The sequence below is a fragment of the Podarcis filfolensis genome, assembly GCF_964270895.1.
Source record: "Podarcis filfolensis genome assembly, chromosome: 14".
NCBI lineage: Eukaryota > Metazoa > Chordata > Lepidosauria > Squamata > Lacertidae > Podarcis > Podarcis filfolensis.
In genome coordinates, this window is record NC_139616.1 from 43692685 (window position 1) to 43709753 (window position 17069).

General features: G+C 50.8%; 2 protein-coding genes across 2 annotated transcripts in view; one reads left to right on the plus strand and one right to left on the minus strand.

Moving 5' to 3' along the window:
* The window catches only part of TXNDC11 (thioredoxin domain containing 11), a 39129-nt gene extending 37626 nt beyond the window's left edge, over window positions 1-1503 (plus strand). Inside the window, exon 12 of the mRNA XM_083585633.1 lies at window positions 559-1503. Coding sequence (XP_083441759.1) covers window positions 559-1204 — 646 coding nt within the window. The 3' untranslated portion in view covers window positions 1205-1503. The remainder of the gene's footprint in view (window positions 1-558) is intronic.
* Window positions 1256-16487, minus strand: SNN (stannin). The gene is made up of 2 exons (XM_083585972.1): window positions 16347-16487; window positions 1256-8077 (listed from the first exon to the last, which is right to left on the minus strand). Exon 2 carries the CDS (start codon window positions 7984-7986, stop codon window positions 7723-7725), a length of 264 nt encoding a protein of 87 aa, XP_083442098.1. The 5' UTR covers window positions 7987-8077; window positions 16347-16487; the 3' UTR covers window positions 1256-7722.
* Between the last annotated feature and the right edge of the window lie 582 nt (window positions 16488-17069).

Here is a 17069-nt window from a genome sequence, read left to right on the forward strand (position 1 = left end):
CTATTTTCCTGAGGCTCCAGTTGTGGCATGTTTGAGCCACACAACTTTTATCTCCCTCCTGGATCCCAGTGCTTAGAAGCCATCGTATCCTAGGATGCGGCTTCCGTAGCAGGGCAGGCAGTTTCCGTCCAACACATTCCTGCCTGACTGGAAGCACTGAGAGCTTCTTATGTATTTTATCTGGTTGCAGTCCCTCCAGCAACTCTGCTGTTAAGTGTTATACCCTCCTCCCCGGTATGTGGATATCTCAGACTTGTAACTCACTGTTACATCTGAACTAAAATGGCCCTTCCACACTGGAAGAACCATTTTGAGGGCAAAGGGGAGGATCAGCTTGTGGTTTCTTTTAAAGCAATCCTTGTTTTGCAACCTCTCCCTTTGGGAGGTGGACTGTTGCCATCAACAATTCCACCACCCCAAAGCCAACCACAGCAACACACGACTTCCCAGAGCCTAATTTTTAAACTGGAAGTGCCACAGATGGAACCTGGTGTTCAAATCACGTGCCCCTTTCCTCGTAGCAGATCTCACCCATTTCTCTTTATCAACTTTTCCCAGGAAGGAGCAAAGTGTTAAGTTCCCTGCGGAATTCCCGGTCACCCTTCCCAACCTCCTCAAATTCATCCTCTGCCACTCCAGCCAGCCTTCCCCTGCATCCGGCCCGGAGCCCTGCCTCAAAGGTTGCCTTCGGCGGGAGGCGATGCTGCAGCAAGGCCACATCTCCCACTTGCAGAGGGAGGTGGAGAAGCTGCGAGCAGAGATCCAGGCCCTCCACCAGGCGCAGGCTCAGCTCCAAGGCCAGCTCTCCGAAGCCAGGAGGGAGGGGCAGAGGCTCCAGCAGGAGACCCGCATCCTGAGGAAGCAGCACGGGGCCCTGCAGAGCCAGCGCGAACATTTGCAGGGGCTGTATGAGCAGAAGACCCGGGAGCTGGAAGACATGGCCGAGAAGCTGCAAGAGCTGGCTGACGCCTCCGAAAACCTCCTCACCGAGAACACGCTACTCAAAGTGCTGGTGGCTTCGGTGGAGAGAGAACTGGGGACCAAAACCGAGCCGGAGTTCAGCCTTCCCAAGGAGGAGGAGGTAGAAGAAGCTGGCTTGGCTGCTGAACCAGCTCCGGACACTTTCCACGAAGCAGAGCAGAACGCCAACACGATCGAGGGCAGAATAGCTCCTGAGCACAGCAAAGAAAACTGGACAGAATAGCTTTTGTAAAGCAAGACACACACACACAGAGGGAACCCCACGCAAATCAAGTTTAGTCTCAACTGAGAACATCTTTATGGAAACTTTATTGAAATTTCATTGTAAAGACTTTTGTGGGGGGTGGGGGGCTGGACTAAATAAAAATCAAAGGATATTTTTATAATGAGTCACTGAACCAGATAGACGAAGCCTGCAATGTTGACAACAGTCTGGGGACTGACTCTTTGCACTTTACAATTGCACTAATTTGATAGCTTTTGTATCAATTTAACCTAAATTAAAACGATTTGGTTGGAGGACGGCAGTGTAAAAGCTCCTCTTCTTCTCCCTGCTGTGCTTAGTTACAAGCCAGAGCCCCTTTTGGCTGCATCAGGTTTACCTCTTACAGTTCAAATTAATTATGATTTCTGCTTCCTGGGTAATTTCCAAATTGGTCGCCTTCGCTACTTTCGTTTGTAGAATCGACAGGATTAAAAAAGTGCATGCAATTCCCCCATCCCCTTCAACTTTACAAAAGGGGGGGGGGCATCCCACAGTCCCTTTTCTGAGCTTTTGGATTTTATAACTTTACCGACGTTTAAAACAAAAACACAATTGCCCTTAATACACAGTCCATTGAGATCTTGAAAAATAAAAGGCAGAAAAGAAAACTAGCTCAAACTCCTCCTCAAAACTTGTTTTCTGGTTTGGAGATGTTAGCAACTTCCAGATCATTTGGGGAGGAGGATTCTTACAACTTGTGCTGTTCTAAATTTCCTGTTGCTTGACTCACAGACCCGGTATAAAAGCAGTGGTTTTCTGGGCAACCCTGGGTTATGGGAACTGAGCTACAAAGCTCCAAGCATGCATACGATCTCAAAGTTGATGGAGCCTTCTTTCTCCCTGTCTGTACATATATGTTAATGCTCCCTTGCACAAGACCCTAAGTCACATTTGCAGCCCGAAGGAGTGGTGATGGCCACAGCCTTATACAGTCATACCTTCGAAGTCGAACAGAATCTGTTCCAGAAGTCTGTTCAACTTACAAAACATTCAAAAACCAAAGCACGGCTTCCGATTGGCTGCCGGAAGCTCCTGCAGCCAATCGGAATTCCCATCGGATGTTTGGCTTCCAAAATAGTTCACAAACCGGAAGTGTCACCTCTGGGTTGGCAACATTTGGGAGCCAAAACGTTCGGGAACTAACCTGTTCGACTTCCAAGGTACGACTGTGGCTTTAAAGGGGGAACAAGACAAATGCATGGAGAGAAGACAGTGGCTATTAGTCATGGCTGCTAAATGGCACCAGCAGTGACCAGTTGTTGGGGGGCAATGAGGGGAAAGGGGTGTCCACGCTCTGCTTGTGAGATTTCTTGCAGACACCCGGTGGGGCCATTCTTGGGGACAGGAATCTGGATTAAATGGACCTTCAGCGTCTTGAAGCAGGGCTGCCTTTGCACTTTCTTTGGCATTTTTCTATATTGAGGGGTATTAACTTCCTCTAGCTGTTCACAAAAATGTTAAAGTAAAAGTACTAATTAAAAGAGGCAACAAAGCAGATGGGATGCCAGCAGCAGGGACCAAAAGCCAGCTTAACACTATCAACCCCAGGACAAACACATACCTAAAACATCTGGGCAAATAATTCTGAGAAATTCTCAGGTACAGGACTGAAGAGGGTGCAAGCCAGTGGTGGTACAGTGGTTAGAGTGTTGGACTGTGACCTGGGAGACCAGGGTTCGAATCCCCACTCGGCCAGGAAGCTCGCTGGGTAAAACCTTGGGCCACTCCCTCTCAGCCTAACGTACCTCCCAGGGTTGTGGGGAATTAAATGAGGAGCAGAAGAGCTATGGAGGACCACCCTGAGCTCCGTGGAAAAAAAGGGATATAAATGCAACAAAGAACTAAAACAGAAATGTCCAGCCATGGCCCCAGTTGACCGAGGGGCCTGCATTTTAGGGCCTCTGCTGCCATTCTCAATGACTGCCCCATGGCTCCAAGGTGACTTAGGAAAAAGAGACACAGTCAAAAGCATCTTCTAGCAGCCCTTCCCATGTTCTACTGGTCTATCTAGCTTGACTTCCCAAGGCTTTGGGTACAGAAAGTCCCAACTCCCTTACGCAAGGTCCTCCTTCATTAAAAGCAGAGGTGTGTGAATCAGGAACTCTCCCTTCAAGGCTTCCCACAGACCCACAGACCCACCTGCACCAGGTCTGCATTAAATAGTCCAAACTGAATTTCTGTTGCATTTATATATATATATATTTCTCACATTGTATTTTATTGCACCACAGTTTTAATTCAACGGAACGTCAATTGTAATGCGATAAAATACGGTGCAAGAAATAAAAGCACTAATGCAATTAGGAAAACATCTAGTGCAGCGCACTGCAATTGCTGCAACAGGCAAGAAAATCATTAAGCGGTCCACCAAAACCAGCAGTTTTCAAGTGGTCCGGGGTGTGTGGAGTTTTGGAAACCCTGTTCTAGTGAGCACAAAATGTCACCAGAGCTGGGTCCTGCCTTGTTACTCTTCTACATAGAATTGTGGCATTTGAAGGGACCCCAAGGGTCATCCAGTCCAACCCCCTGCAATGCAGGAATCTTTTGCCCAATGTGGGGCTCCAACCCACGACCCAGATATTAAGAGTCTCATGCTGTACCACCTTTGCAGTGTCAGCTGAGCAGCGCTCGCTTCGCTAATCCTACAGTGTGGCATCAGCCGTGCATTGGACTCACAGAATACGCACCTGTTGAGCAATCATTGATCTGGGCAGGGAGGACAAGGGAGAGCCGCGTTCAAGAGCAGTGCCCCGATTCTACACATTTGCTTAAATGTTCAGAAGAGCAGCTGGCACACTTAGCAGAAACTGGGAGGGGATCTGGCAATGGAAGCACTTGAGTAACGTTAAGAACACAAGAGCCTGCTGGTTCAGGCCAATGGCCCAAGTAAGTCCAGCATCCTGTACTCACAGTGGCCAAGCAGATGCCCGCAAGGAGGATCCGAGCGCAAGAGCACTCTTTACTCCTGTGGTTCCCAGCAGCTGGCATTCAGAAGCATTACAGTCATACCTTGGGCTACAGACGCTTCAGGTTGCGTTTTTTTCGGGTTACAGACCCACCGAAACCCGGAAGTACCAGAATGGGTTACTTCCGGGTTTCGGTGGTTGTGCATGCGCAGAAGCGCCGAATCGCAACCTGTGTGTGCACAGACGCGCCGCTGCGGGTTGCGAATGTGCATCCCGCACGGATCACGTTCACAACCCGAGCATCCACTGTACTACTCTCTCGGTTAGCTTGTCCCAGGCGAGAAGCAGCTAAGAGAGTCCTATGAATGAGGGAATAGTGCAGGCCTGCTGAAAATGAGACTGTTGGCCTCTGCTCGAGCCACTTTTGATCACACCCTGGGCTGCCCAAGCACCTGTTGCCTAAAATCAGAGGAGCTGGTCCAGGAAGCACTGTCCCCCACCCTTGCTTGCCTATTCTCCTTCTCCCCGACATGCCTGCAGCAGCCCTTTCCTACTGCTAAGCAACACAGCTGGCAACAAATTCTAGAAGGGGAACAAAAACAGGTGGAATCAACTGGACCAAAGGAATAGAGGACTATATAACACAAGATGGCAGCCTGGGAGGCTCCAGGAAGGGCTGATAAGTGTGGAGATCTGCTGCCAGTCTCTCTGTAGACCAGAAACCAGGAGCCCCATGGGGAAAAGGGTGGCACTATTTGCTGGAAGCTGATAGCACAATTATTTGGGTGCAGCAGTAGCCAAAAGACTCTGTAGTGAGCACCGCAACAGGCCTTTGCAGCTGGCTCCCCTACTGCAGCCTGCTCTAGCCTTGCGTTTTCCTCCCTGGTGAGCGACAAGTCACCTTCGTTTCCAAGGAAGTTTCAGCAGGGAGGTTAACAAGAGGTCTGCAAACCTCCCTCCGCTATCAAGTGTGGGATGCCAGCTGCCACTCCTCTGGGACCTGCCTTCTGCTGTCTACGACACACACGTTTCCCAGCACGTAAACAGAGCTGCAAATCTGTCCTGGGTCCATAGGATGGTGGGGAAGAGCTCTGTGCTGGGTTCTGCAGAAACGGCTCCTCCTAACCCCATGGGGCAGCAGCCTTCGTCTGCCACCTTGGGCGCTGTGCCCTATTGCTGGCCCTCCTCACCTTCCCAGAGATCTACAGGCAGGAGAACAGCAGTGCCCTGGCAAGAGCGAGGTTAACGGGCCATGACCCTCTCTGTTCCTCTTTCGGCCTGGCTAGGCGATTCGAGTTACAGCAAAATGGCTTGACAGGGGAAGTTTCCGAAAAGTAGGGGGGTAAGCCGATTTTGCAGAGAGCCTCACTGGTGATGAGGGGGCTTTCCCAGGAAAACAAATAAATCGGTTCAATCTTTCTGTGCAAATTAGCCTAAATTTAACACAGAGTCATTTGCATTTTGAGAATTCAGAGAAGTTTCTGGTGCCCTCAAACAATGGTAGCCAACATGGTGCCCTTAATGTGTTGCTAGACTCCAGCTCCCTTTGTCCCAGCCGACCGACCATGGGGGCTGGGGATGGTTGGAGCCAAAGTCCAAAACTCAAAGGAACCACTTTGCCCATCTCTGCCTTGGAGAGCTATCTAATATAGCAACTTTTATTTTACTGCTGTTTAGCAAACAAAGCTAACTAAGCACTTTGAAAGTGCCACCCTCGCCTGATGTTGTATTTGCAGTTGGCGCCCATATTTTAAGTATGACTTAATGAGCTTTTGAAGAAAAATACCGGATAGTTTACGGGGAAATGTTCTGCCCCACTCCAGTCTTGCTTGAAAAAATAAAATAAGGGAGGGGGAGAAAGAGACTGTCTTCTACCACAAAACCTTACCAAAGAAACACAACTGGGGTTTTATGGAAACCGGCAAAGATGAAAGAAACATGAACAAAGGAAAGACTCTGTCTGCTCTGTCAAGTTATTTACAGGAGCCCTGTCGTTTTAAGAAAGCAAACGGCATTTTATTTACAAAATACACAGATCCCGAGCTCTATACAGCTGAGCGAAAAGTCATGTGGATCTTGATAAAACAAGAGGTTGTCTACAAGTGTCCCGGCAGCCAGGAGTGCATGTAAACCATCAGTGCACCAGGAGATAAATTAGGGACTAGTTACATGAGAACAGCTTTTAAAAGTGGGAGCCTCAGCAGGGCGGGAAAAGCATTTCTTTACTCACATGCTTACTACCAAAGCAGGCCTGCTCAGCCACCAACCACCAAGTCCACCAGCAGCCTTCCAACTATGTACCCATATTTTTTAGAGTGGGGGGGTGGGGAGGAGAAAACACAGCTGTCATTAGCTGCTTGCTTCGGACTTGGTTGGACGTGGCAGCTTCCTCACAGCCACTACGCTTGCAGAGCACTCGACATCACTACGATCGGTCACAGCGTCACCAAAAAGCACATTTCTTTCCTTGCGCCTTTTGGCTTCGGCCCCCTACTTAAAAACACATTTTAAAAAAAACACAATCAACCTGCATTCCAGGAGTTTTTGAGCAGCCCCCAAGTCCAGAGAAAATCCACTTCCCTGCTTCAACAACAGCTGCAACAAGCTACTATGACTCGGAAGGGTTGCTCACCAATGGACAAGCGGGTGATTCAGAGGACAGCCTTTTCGACCCTCAAGGTCCCCATCTAGTAACTAAAGGAGACACCTTCTTCCTATCACACCTACCCGAAAAGGCCTTGAAGGAAATAATTGAGCAAGAGATACTGCCTGCCATGGAGAACAACACTTCCTTATTAGCGTTGGGGAAAAACATGGCATCTAGCAAGATCCCACCAAGAGCCAGGAAGGAGGCGATAAAGCAGCTTTGCATCACCAGAAGCAGCTTCCGATCAAGGAAGACTGTCGAGAGCGGAAGGTGGGGTGGGCTGGGGGGCGGGAAGCAGGCTTGGAAAGGAAAAATTGGGCCTTAATGGATTGTTGATTTTCTAGCATATAGGGTTTGTTTTTTTGAAGGAAATTGAAGCATTAAAAAAAACTAAAAACACAGCTGCAACAGCCCCCTCCCCAAAAAACAAAGTGTAAAAGAACCCCCTCCCCGCTTCCCAACCCTCCCCCCCCCCCAGTTTGGCTTTGGAGAAATCCCATCAGTGGCCATGCGTCTTCCCGGAATCCAGGAGTGCTGCTCTTCTCCGCCCCCACCCTGGCAAAAGCGCATCCGTCCCGTTCCGCGCGGAGGCTGCCTATGTACACGGCCAGTTCACAGTTGAAGTTCACATTATGTCAGTAGCTCCGTTCCGAAGAGGCTCAGTGGAATAATTCAAGTAACAGGCCGAGTGTTGCCATTCCCCTTTCCCGATACCGCACCCCCCCATGTCCCCCAACTGTCCATTGCCGGCAATGGACCTTGTGCCAAAAAAGGAGGCGATGCTCAAGGGGCGAAGAGGAAGCAGTCCTCAGTGCATACATAGCCACAGGACAAACCTCTTGTTCCGGGAGGGCGAGGTTTGCTTCACAGTACCGGTTCTCCAAACCCAGCCACGCGGACCCCCCCTTTCCCCAGACAGCCAGTTAGCTGTGAGCCTCGGTGCCGTTGGGGGTCAGCTTGGTTTTCCTCTCCATGCCCGGCCCGCGGGCAGAATACTGCACCAGGAGGAAGGGCTCTTTGGTCTCTCCCTCGCCCACGATGCTCTCCTCATCCTCCGACTGGCTGATCCTCTGCAGTCGCAGGTAACACCAGCAGCCCAGGATCAGGGCGCCCAGAGCGGCAATAGCGATCAGGATAACGATGACCGTCACCACCCCGGTGGTTGGGCTGTGGTCCATGATCGACATGGCTGCCTCCTGTTGAAGACCGGCCACAGGCTGCCGGTTTATCCGTTTGGAGCTGGTCAGTCGGAAGAGGCGTTCAGCTGCTCCTTAGCTCCTGGAATATAAGGAGAACAGATTTCAATTCTTGTTTTCCGATTAATTCCTTACTTGCTACACACAAGAGGGTCCAAAGCAGTGCTAGAAACTCAAGATATATAAGCTAGGCGCTAATTAAGTTGGTGTTAAACACACTATAATTGGGGTCCTGGCCCGGGAGGCCTTGGGCTAAGGGCTGCAGCTTGATGATAAGCGCTGCTGCTTTTGTGGCAGAAGGTGACAGCTGTAATTCCTGATATCTCCTGGCAGGGCTACGAAGGAGCTATTTGGAGCCTAACATTTGGAGGAATAGTTTCTACCACTGCGTCCAACCCCCAGCAATGCAGGACTCTTTCACCCAAAGTGAGACTTGAACCCACGACCCTAAGAGTCTCGTGCTTTATCGGCTGACGTTTTGGAACCCCCATCAGCCCCCAACAGAACAGCCTATCATGGGGGATGATGGGAGGTGTCTTCCAACCTAAGAGGTAAAGGACCCCTGGACGGTTAAGACTATGGGGTTGCGGCGCTCATCTCGCTTTCAGGCCAAGGGAGCCGGCGTTTGCCCACAGCTTTCCAGGTCATGTGGCCAGCATGGCTAAACTGCTCCTGGTGCACGGAGGACCATGACGAGTGCCAGAGCGCACAGAAACGTGTTTACCTTCCCGCCACAGCGGTACCTATTTATCTACTTGCACTGGCGTGCTTTCGAACTGCAAGGTTGGCAGGAGCTGGGACAGAGCAACGGGAGCTCACCCCGTCGCGGGGATTCGAACCACCGACCTTCCGATCAGCAAGCCCAAGAGGCTCAGTGGTTTAGACCACAGCACCACCTGCGCCCCTGTTGTCCAACGTACCCTCTGTCCAGGCAAGCCAGAGGCATCATCACAGCTGAAGGACAAATTCCAGTCAGGCAGAAACGCTCAAGGATGCAAAGCAGGGAGGACGAAGGGGTGTGGCCTGGGAAGAGTGCTGTCAGCTTGGCACAGGGCCTTGGGGCAGGGCCTGAATTTGGTCCATCACTGCCCTACTCAGGGAGGGAAAGCCATCCAAACCCAGATCAATGTGCTTTATACCTAAAAGTCTCTACAAGAAGATGCAGACCTTAGTGGAGCGAAGATGCTGCCCATTCATTTGCTAAGGCGCAGGTGGGTCCCGAGGGGCTTATCCTGACTCAACCACAGTATCGCTGTCAGCTCACCACCCAGCCCCGTTCCTGCTGGTCTTTTGACAGTCGCTCCAAGATCTCGGGTTTGCTTTTTATAGCTATTCCAAGCAATTACCAGAGGATGTTTGAAACCTTGCCAGCATCCTCCACGCTCTCCGAGCATCGGGTGTCAAAACTGTGGAGTGGAGATGCTCAAGGCGGTCCTATGGAGACCCGCAAGTCTCCGGAAGCATAAACCAAACTCCATCCATGCATTTGCCTGTGTCCGAAGCGCCCTGCCTCTCTTACACCCTTTTCAACCCGAGGGCCACATCCCATCCGGGCAGCCTCCCGAGGGCCACATACCAAGTTCTTATGAAAAGTCACCAGCGTTTTGAGTGTGAATTTCTTACGCATTCACGCCTGCATTTTATTTTCACTACCACATACATATTTTTTTTTTAGCAACATGTTACTGGGGTATACGCACTTTGCACGTTATTTGGCTAGAGAACTGCATTGCAAAACCTTTGAGAAGCTCAAATCTGGAAGGGCGGCGGGTGTTTTGGCTCCCATACTGTTTCAGAAAATTCAAGTTATAAAATCAAACATGAAATTGAGAAAGTGAGTAAGAGGAAACTGGATGGATTCAGGACAGATTAAGTCCTTCTTCGCACAGCACATAGTGAAACGATGCAATTCACTCCCTTGGGGAAGGCCACCCACTTAAAATCATAGAATTGTAGCGCTGGAAGGGACCACAAGGGTCATCTAGTCCAACCCCCTGCAATACTTTAAAATGACTTTAAAAGAGGATGGGAGAAAGTCATGGAGAGAAGGCTGTAATCCATCTTGGCTCTGCTCCACAGGCAGCAAAGCAATTGAGTATCAGCTGGTCTCCCCACAGGCAGCCAGTTGGCCACTGTGAGAACAGTATACTGGACAGGATGTGGGTCACTGATCCAGCAAGTCTGTGACCTCATGAATTAGGGAGATGCACATTAAATGCAAACCAAGCCCAATTCCTCCCTCATCCTGACTCACAGGACTCTCGAGGTTCTCTTCCTCACACCACAGCCAGGGAGAAAGAGAGTAGTAGTTATCCTCTGCTTCAAAGAACACAAAACCCTCAAAGCTGGCGCAACGGGTTCGGCGTCTCCACAAGCGCATGGCGCTGAGAAGGCGCCGCCAGTTGGCAGCATCCATGCCAACAGAGGGAAGAGAGCCCCAGAATGCATCACCTGCTCTTGCCATACGAGGGGAGATGTTACCAGTCTGGCCTGCAGGGTGCAACCGCCTGAGGGTGCAGAGGCTGCTAGATGAGGCCCAGAGCACCCAACTCCATCACCATCTCCTCACAGCGGCCAGCCAGATGCCCGCAGAAAGCCAGAAATCAGGACCGGCGGGCAACGGCGCTCTCCCCATTTGCAATTCCCAGCCACTGCTGTGCAGACACAAAAACTTTAAAATGTGCTTCCACTGTTTGCAAGCTTAAATTCTGCCCTGAAAAGTATTTTAAAGCCACCGACATCTCAGCTTTGCTTGAAGGAGCTTCTTATTTCAGACTTTATCAACCTGGTGCCAGGTTGGGGGGGGGAGGGGCTGTAGGTCCCCTTTGGCCAGTGATCAAAATTAGCCAGGCACATTTTGCACCTAGTTATTGGTCACTTGTGACCAAGCGAAGATGCCTGGGTGCAGGATGGTGCCCAAAATCTCCACCAACCGGGGATCACTGGATCTGGACTGTTTTCACGCACTAATCCCCCAACCAGTAGAATTCTGTCAGCTATATTTTATCTGGGCAATCAGAATGAATTTCAGGAACCAAAATGCTTTTTTTCTGCGCAGCCCGGGCAGGAGCAGTGAACGTTAAGTTCATTGCCGTCGCTTGTCTTCACTTACCTGCCCTGCTCACAGTTGTGAAGAATACTCTTATGTTATGAATGGTCCTTGTCACCATTAAGAAAAAGAGGAATAGGCCAATATATACAGTGGTACCTTGGTTTACGAACTTAATCTGTTCCAGATGTCCGTTCTTAAACCAAGGCATGCTTTCCCATAGCAGTGGGGGACTCAACTTACAAATGGAACACACTCAACAGGAAGCGAAACATGTTCTTATTCCAAGGCAACGTTCACAAACCAAAACACCTACTTTGCAGTGTTCTTAATCCAAGTTGTTCATAACTAAGCTGTTCTTAAACCAAGATACCACTAGTCAAAACAAAAATTTTTTTTTCCTTCCAGTAGCACCTTAAAGACCAACTAAGTTAGTTCTTGGTATGAGCTTTCGTGTGCATGCACACTTCTTCAGATACACTGAAACAGAAGTTGCCAGATTCTTCTATATAGTGAGAAGGTGGGGAGGGGTATTACTCAGAAGGGTGGTGGGAATGGGTGATTGGCAGATAGCTGTGATGAGCCTGTTGACGACTCTTAACGACTGCAATAGGTCTTAGAGGAAAAAGCAAGGGGTGAGAAGGTGTATGTCCACTGTATGTGGACATGTGACTTTTCTTCTTTTAAGTTCTCAACACTCTTAATCTAGCTCAAGTCCGTCCTCTTGAACAAACTAGATATTTAACTGAGAATCAATCACAGTCCATCATCTGAAAAATAAGACTTTAGAGCCGTCCTGCCCCCAAATGGCAACTGGATGGCAGAAACCTTGGTTTAAGGAGCCATTTGGCTTCTAACACTGCCTTTGGCCTGAGTCAGTTGGGTGCTTATTGTGTCCTTACTAGCTAAATAAGGTTGTTTAGATGGGAGTTTTCAGCTGCTTAGATGGAATAACAGATGGGACCTGGGGTGGGGTGGGGTGCGGGGCCTGGAACGAGATCCCAACAAGGGCTGGAGGCAGGGCAGTGATAGATAACAGGTGGTAGAGAAAGGATAGCAAACATTCTGGATTAACCATTCCGGGCTTCATTCCACAGCAGTGAGACCCAAGTTAGGAGACATCTATGGCATGGCCACACTGAAGATGGCATTAATAGTAGCCCTATCTAAAAAAAAAAAAGGAGGGGGGGAATCTGGCAAGTCCCCTATGAGACTTACAACATTTGGGCTTTTTGATCTAGAAAAAAATATGACTAAAGTTATGGAAATGCCAGAGGTTTATACATTTTTTAAGACCATTGTGGTTTTGACAGGCTTTTAATGTGGGATCCCTTAATCAGATCTGTCATTATCGACGTTAGCTGCTTGCCAGCTCGATTTTCCGGTGCTCCGTTTTAACGTTTCCAGAACGGCTGTTGCACTTCACAGCCGCTGGGTGACAACCATGGGGGGGGGCCCTCTCTGACCCAAACTGCAGTTTCTGAACTTGAACGTAAGCATAGTTAAAAGGTGACGTTGTCGCCCTGTACAGGACTAGAACTCAGAGCCATCCAGGGAAACTGGGGTAGCCGAGTCAGGACAGAGAAAAGAGCCCTTTACACAGCAGTACAGTGGTACCTCAGGTTACATACGCTTCGGGTTACAGACTCCGCTAACCCAGAAATAGTGCTTCAGGTTAAGAACTTTGCTTCAGGATGAGAACAGAAATTGTGCTCTGGCGGCGCGGCGGCAGCGGGAGGCCCCATTAGCTAAAGTGGTGTTTCAGGTTAAGAACGGACCTCCGGAACAAATTAAGTACTTAACCCGAGGTACCACTGTATTAGAAACTAAGAAGCTCACTAGCAGGGCTTGAGTAAAAGAGCATCTCTCCTGCTGCTGTTCCCCAGAGACTAAGAACCACGACACAATGGTGGCTGGACTCACACAACCATTAGCACTATTTGCCTGATGTTTCCCTACCTGCTAATTGCAGCATTATATCTGAGCTTGGGCAACACAGACAAAAAAAACCACACACACTTCCAGATATACAGTGAAATATAGCACAAGTGCAGAGCTCATTTCGGTGTTACTTGCTTCCAGGAAAAAAAAAATAAGCGAACGACACGGAAATGAGTGCCATATTCCGCTATATTTCCAAAGCCGTGCGAAGGCAGCTCAGATATAACGAGGAAATTAACAGTTGGGGAAACGAAACACCATGTGAATGCAGCTAGTGTCAAAGTCATCTCTCTGCAATGTCGAAGTAGATTTCGCCGTCCTCTGAAGAAATCACTGCAAAAAAGAGGGAAAGAACCCTGTATCGGGTCTAGACAAAGCGCTTTTTATCCCGAGCATGTTTTGAACATCAGCCTCTCCCAGGGGAAAAGCGGTCCCGTTCCCCCCCCCCATAAAAGCCAGGTAGCTGGATCTGCTCAGTCTCTCCTGGCACGGACCATAGATCTCTCAGAACCTCACCAAGTCAGGGCAGGAGAACAACTCGCACAAATCACAGCGCTAGTCATCAACCCAGACAGTGGTGACACAAAGTCACAAGGCTTCTGCAAGCATGTTTTTTTGAAAAAGAGATGGGAAAGAAGATAAGAGGCTGCAGGCCGCTCTTCCTCCCAGTTGGAGGCCAGTTCATTAGGTCCACAGCGAGAGGGGCCGAAGAGAGGGTTATCCCAACAAAGCCTTCTATCAGGTGGAGAGACAACCACAGTTTAAATCACTGTGCAACCTTTCCTCTAGATTAAGAACACAGGGATGCTGCAACTCTCCTCCAGACAACTGGCATTTGGAGGCGCACTGTCCCTAAACAATCGTAGTAAAAAAAGCCACCAATAGGGGATTGGGGACTCGGCATCTGGAAGAACTGTAGAGTTAGAAGGGACCGCTGAGGTTCATCTAGTCCAACCTTCTACAATGCAGGAATCTTTCAGCCCATGAGCTGTCCGAGAGCAGAACAGGCCATCTCAGAAACCGGCAGTCTCTTGTTCATCGAGACAATTATGCAGTGACGCTGGATGCCAACCCATCGGGATGCTGTAGCAGTGGGAATCTTCAGCATCTCAAATGGGTTGGACTACAGGACCTTTGAGGTTGCTTTATCACTTATGAGCATGGATCTAGTCCCACGATAATTCCCTGGCTCGGAAGAGAGGGGTGGGCCGCTATTACGGGCAGAAAAAAACCACACTCACTTAAAAAGCCCTGTTTTTACATCACAGCACTTCACCTCCAAGGCAGCAGAAGCTCAAGGGGCTGCTCTAGAAGTCTCCTGGTCTACAGCTCCGCTCCGCTTGGCTGTCACCATGTGCACAGAAAGCTGCTCTATGCATTGGGCGGCACTGCCAATATTCAGTGCCAAGGATTCTCAGGCAGGGACTCTTCCCCAGCTGTGCCTGGAGACGCCTGAGACTCAAGGTGGGACCTTCTACATGCAGAAGAGTTGCCCCACCGCTCAGCCACAACTCCTCCCAGAAGGGTCCCAGCTGCGTTTCTAATCCAGTGTCCATTCCAGTCTGCGGGCAAAGAGGATTACATAATCCCATTCGTGCCAAAAGCCCTTGATGGTGGTGGAGAAACCTGGCTATCTCGAGCCACACGGCAGCTCTGCGGCAAAGCAGTCCCCGGCGTCCGAAAAGCCGCCACCATAAACGATGCACACAAACCCCATTGGCCAGAAGGAAATCAAGGGGACAGGTCATTTGTACATCGACGCCAAGGGGAGCGTCCCACACACTAACAACGACGGGTAGCACCAAGCAACACACAGACCGCCTCTGCTGAAAGGGCAAGCGCTCAATGGCTCATTATGCTCGCCAACCGACAGTTAACCAAGGCTGCAAAAATTGAGCATCTCTCCCCAGCCAATGATGTTCCACTGGCTGGAGGCATCAAAAGCTTTCTCCCCTCCCCCTGGGAAGCCCCTTTCCCCTTGCAAGCAAACCCTGGGGTATTCAGTTCAGTTTCCCCTCTGCCTCCTTCAGATTCTGCAAATTCTCTAGATCCCTGGGGAAATGCAACGCACAGCCCCCTTGGCCAGAAATAAACACAACCAGCTGCCCCCAACTCCCAGCGTCCGCAGTTGTCTGCTCAAGGCATCCTGACACCCCCTTCCGGTCCACTCCACTCCCTGCACAAATGCAACCACAGCTGTGGGGCAATGCGAACCTTTGGTGCGTGACATTGGGGGGGGGGGGCAAAACGTAAACAGACAGAGCAGGCTGTCCTTTGACAGGTTCCTCATCTCTGTCCAAACAGAGGGTCTGTTTGGTTTGGGGTTGATAGGAGCAGGGCTGTTGCAGGAGGAGGAAAAGGAAATATTCTGGGCACAATTGTATATTTTTTCCCTGGGGAAGCAGGACGCAACTGAGTAAGAGCCGCGAGGAAAGTGCGCTGCCCTGGCCCCGCATGTCTTTGCATGCGCTGGGATGGCGACGTGAGCAAGGGGTGGGCTCTGCGCTCGGAGGCACATGGCGCAGAATGTGGTGGTGGGGGGGGGTGTGCGTGCATGCATGCACTGCCATGGGCAGGGACCTCCCCCCCACCAAATCTTCGCCTAAAAGACAGATTTTACGAGGAGGGAGAAGAGAGAAGGATGCCTGAACCACGCAAGTCTGGAGGGGGCTGGGATCGGGGTGGGAGTGGGGGTTGCAATTCAACCTCAGCCAACTATACCAGGCCTCTCAATTGGGTGGGGGACACAGAAGACGAGGACCCTTCCCCCTCCACACCAGGCTGCCCGAACCGCGCCCCATGCACTGGAGCTTTGCATGCATATATTTTTGGGGGGAGGGGGTCGGGTTTGCTACGCATGCATGCAACGCAGGCGCGGCTTTTGCAACCTCAGCAGCCACCCCTCCAGCCCCTCTTTCCTTCCCCCCACCAACCAGGCTGCAGCCGCAGCAGCTCGGCTGTGCGCAGAGCCGGCCTCTTCCTTTGTTCGCGGTGGCGGAGGAGGGGCGCGGGTGGGGGAAGGGGGAAAAAAACGGGCCCCCGCCCCCGCCGGATCGAGGAGTCTTCGCGCCGCACTTTCCGCCTCTGCCCCCTCCGCAACTTTTCTGCAACCGCCAAGGCTCGTCTAGAGAGAGGTGTTGGCGAGGGGGCTTCCCACGCCCCCCCCTTTAAACTGCGCCTCTCATTTTTTTTGCAAAAGGAACTGGGGTGCGGGCCTAGCTTTCCGCCGAGGCCCCTATCTCCCACCCCCCGTATGCGAACATGCACGCACCCATACATGCAAGCAAGCACCCATGCATTGCCTTCCTCCCCCCCCCCCGATTCTCTGCAAGCGCCCGCCTCCCCCCGCGGGGAAGCTCACCGGGAAGGCGCCCCGCGACGCCCGCCTGGCGCTGCTGCCCCTCGCTCGCTGGCGTTGTTGTTGCTGCTGCAGCACCCCCGCCAGTGCAGCCACCATCCCGGAGCCGCCACCGCCGAGCGCCCCGAACTGCTGCCACCCGCGCCGGCGCCCGCTTTATATACCGCGGCGCAGCGGCCAATCCGCGGGCAGAGCTCCTGCCCGCTTAGCAACAGCTGACGGCCGAGGGGCGGGGGCGGAGCAGGCCACGCCCACTTACAGCCCCCGCCTGCCTGCCTGCCTGCCCCGCCCCCAGCGGCTCTCCAGCCAGGAGGGGCTCGGAGGTCTTTGGCGTTAAGGATGCAGAAATATACTCTTTGGGTTCCTCCAGTTCTCCACATTTCCAAATCGGTTGGGTGGCTAACACTCTTTTTAAAGCCCCCCAGGAAAAATAAATAAATCAGCACCTCAGTGGGAATTTCACTTAATACAACGCGTTTTGTTTCTATTCTTTTGGCAGGCAGTATTGCTATCCACGTAAAGCGATTTCCCCTGATATTATTAATTGTCATTATTTATATCCCAGAAATTAAAGCAACTGAGACACAGGAAGCTAAATAAAACATATAAACGATAATAGTTAAAAAGCAATTAAGCCTTAATAGTATTAAAACAATATACAGTGGTATCTTGGTTCTCAAACTTAATCCATTCCGGAAGTCCGTTCCAAAACCAAGGCACACTTTC

Excerpts from the sequence above, each read along its gene's own strand:
- SNN (XM_083585972.1), bottom strand. The coding sequence starts at position 7,986 with ATGTCGATCATGGACCACAGCCCAACCACCGGGGTGGTGACGGTCATC.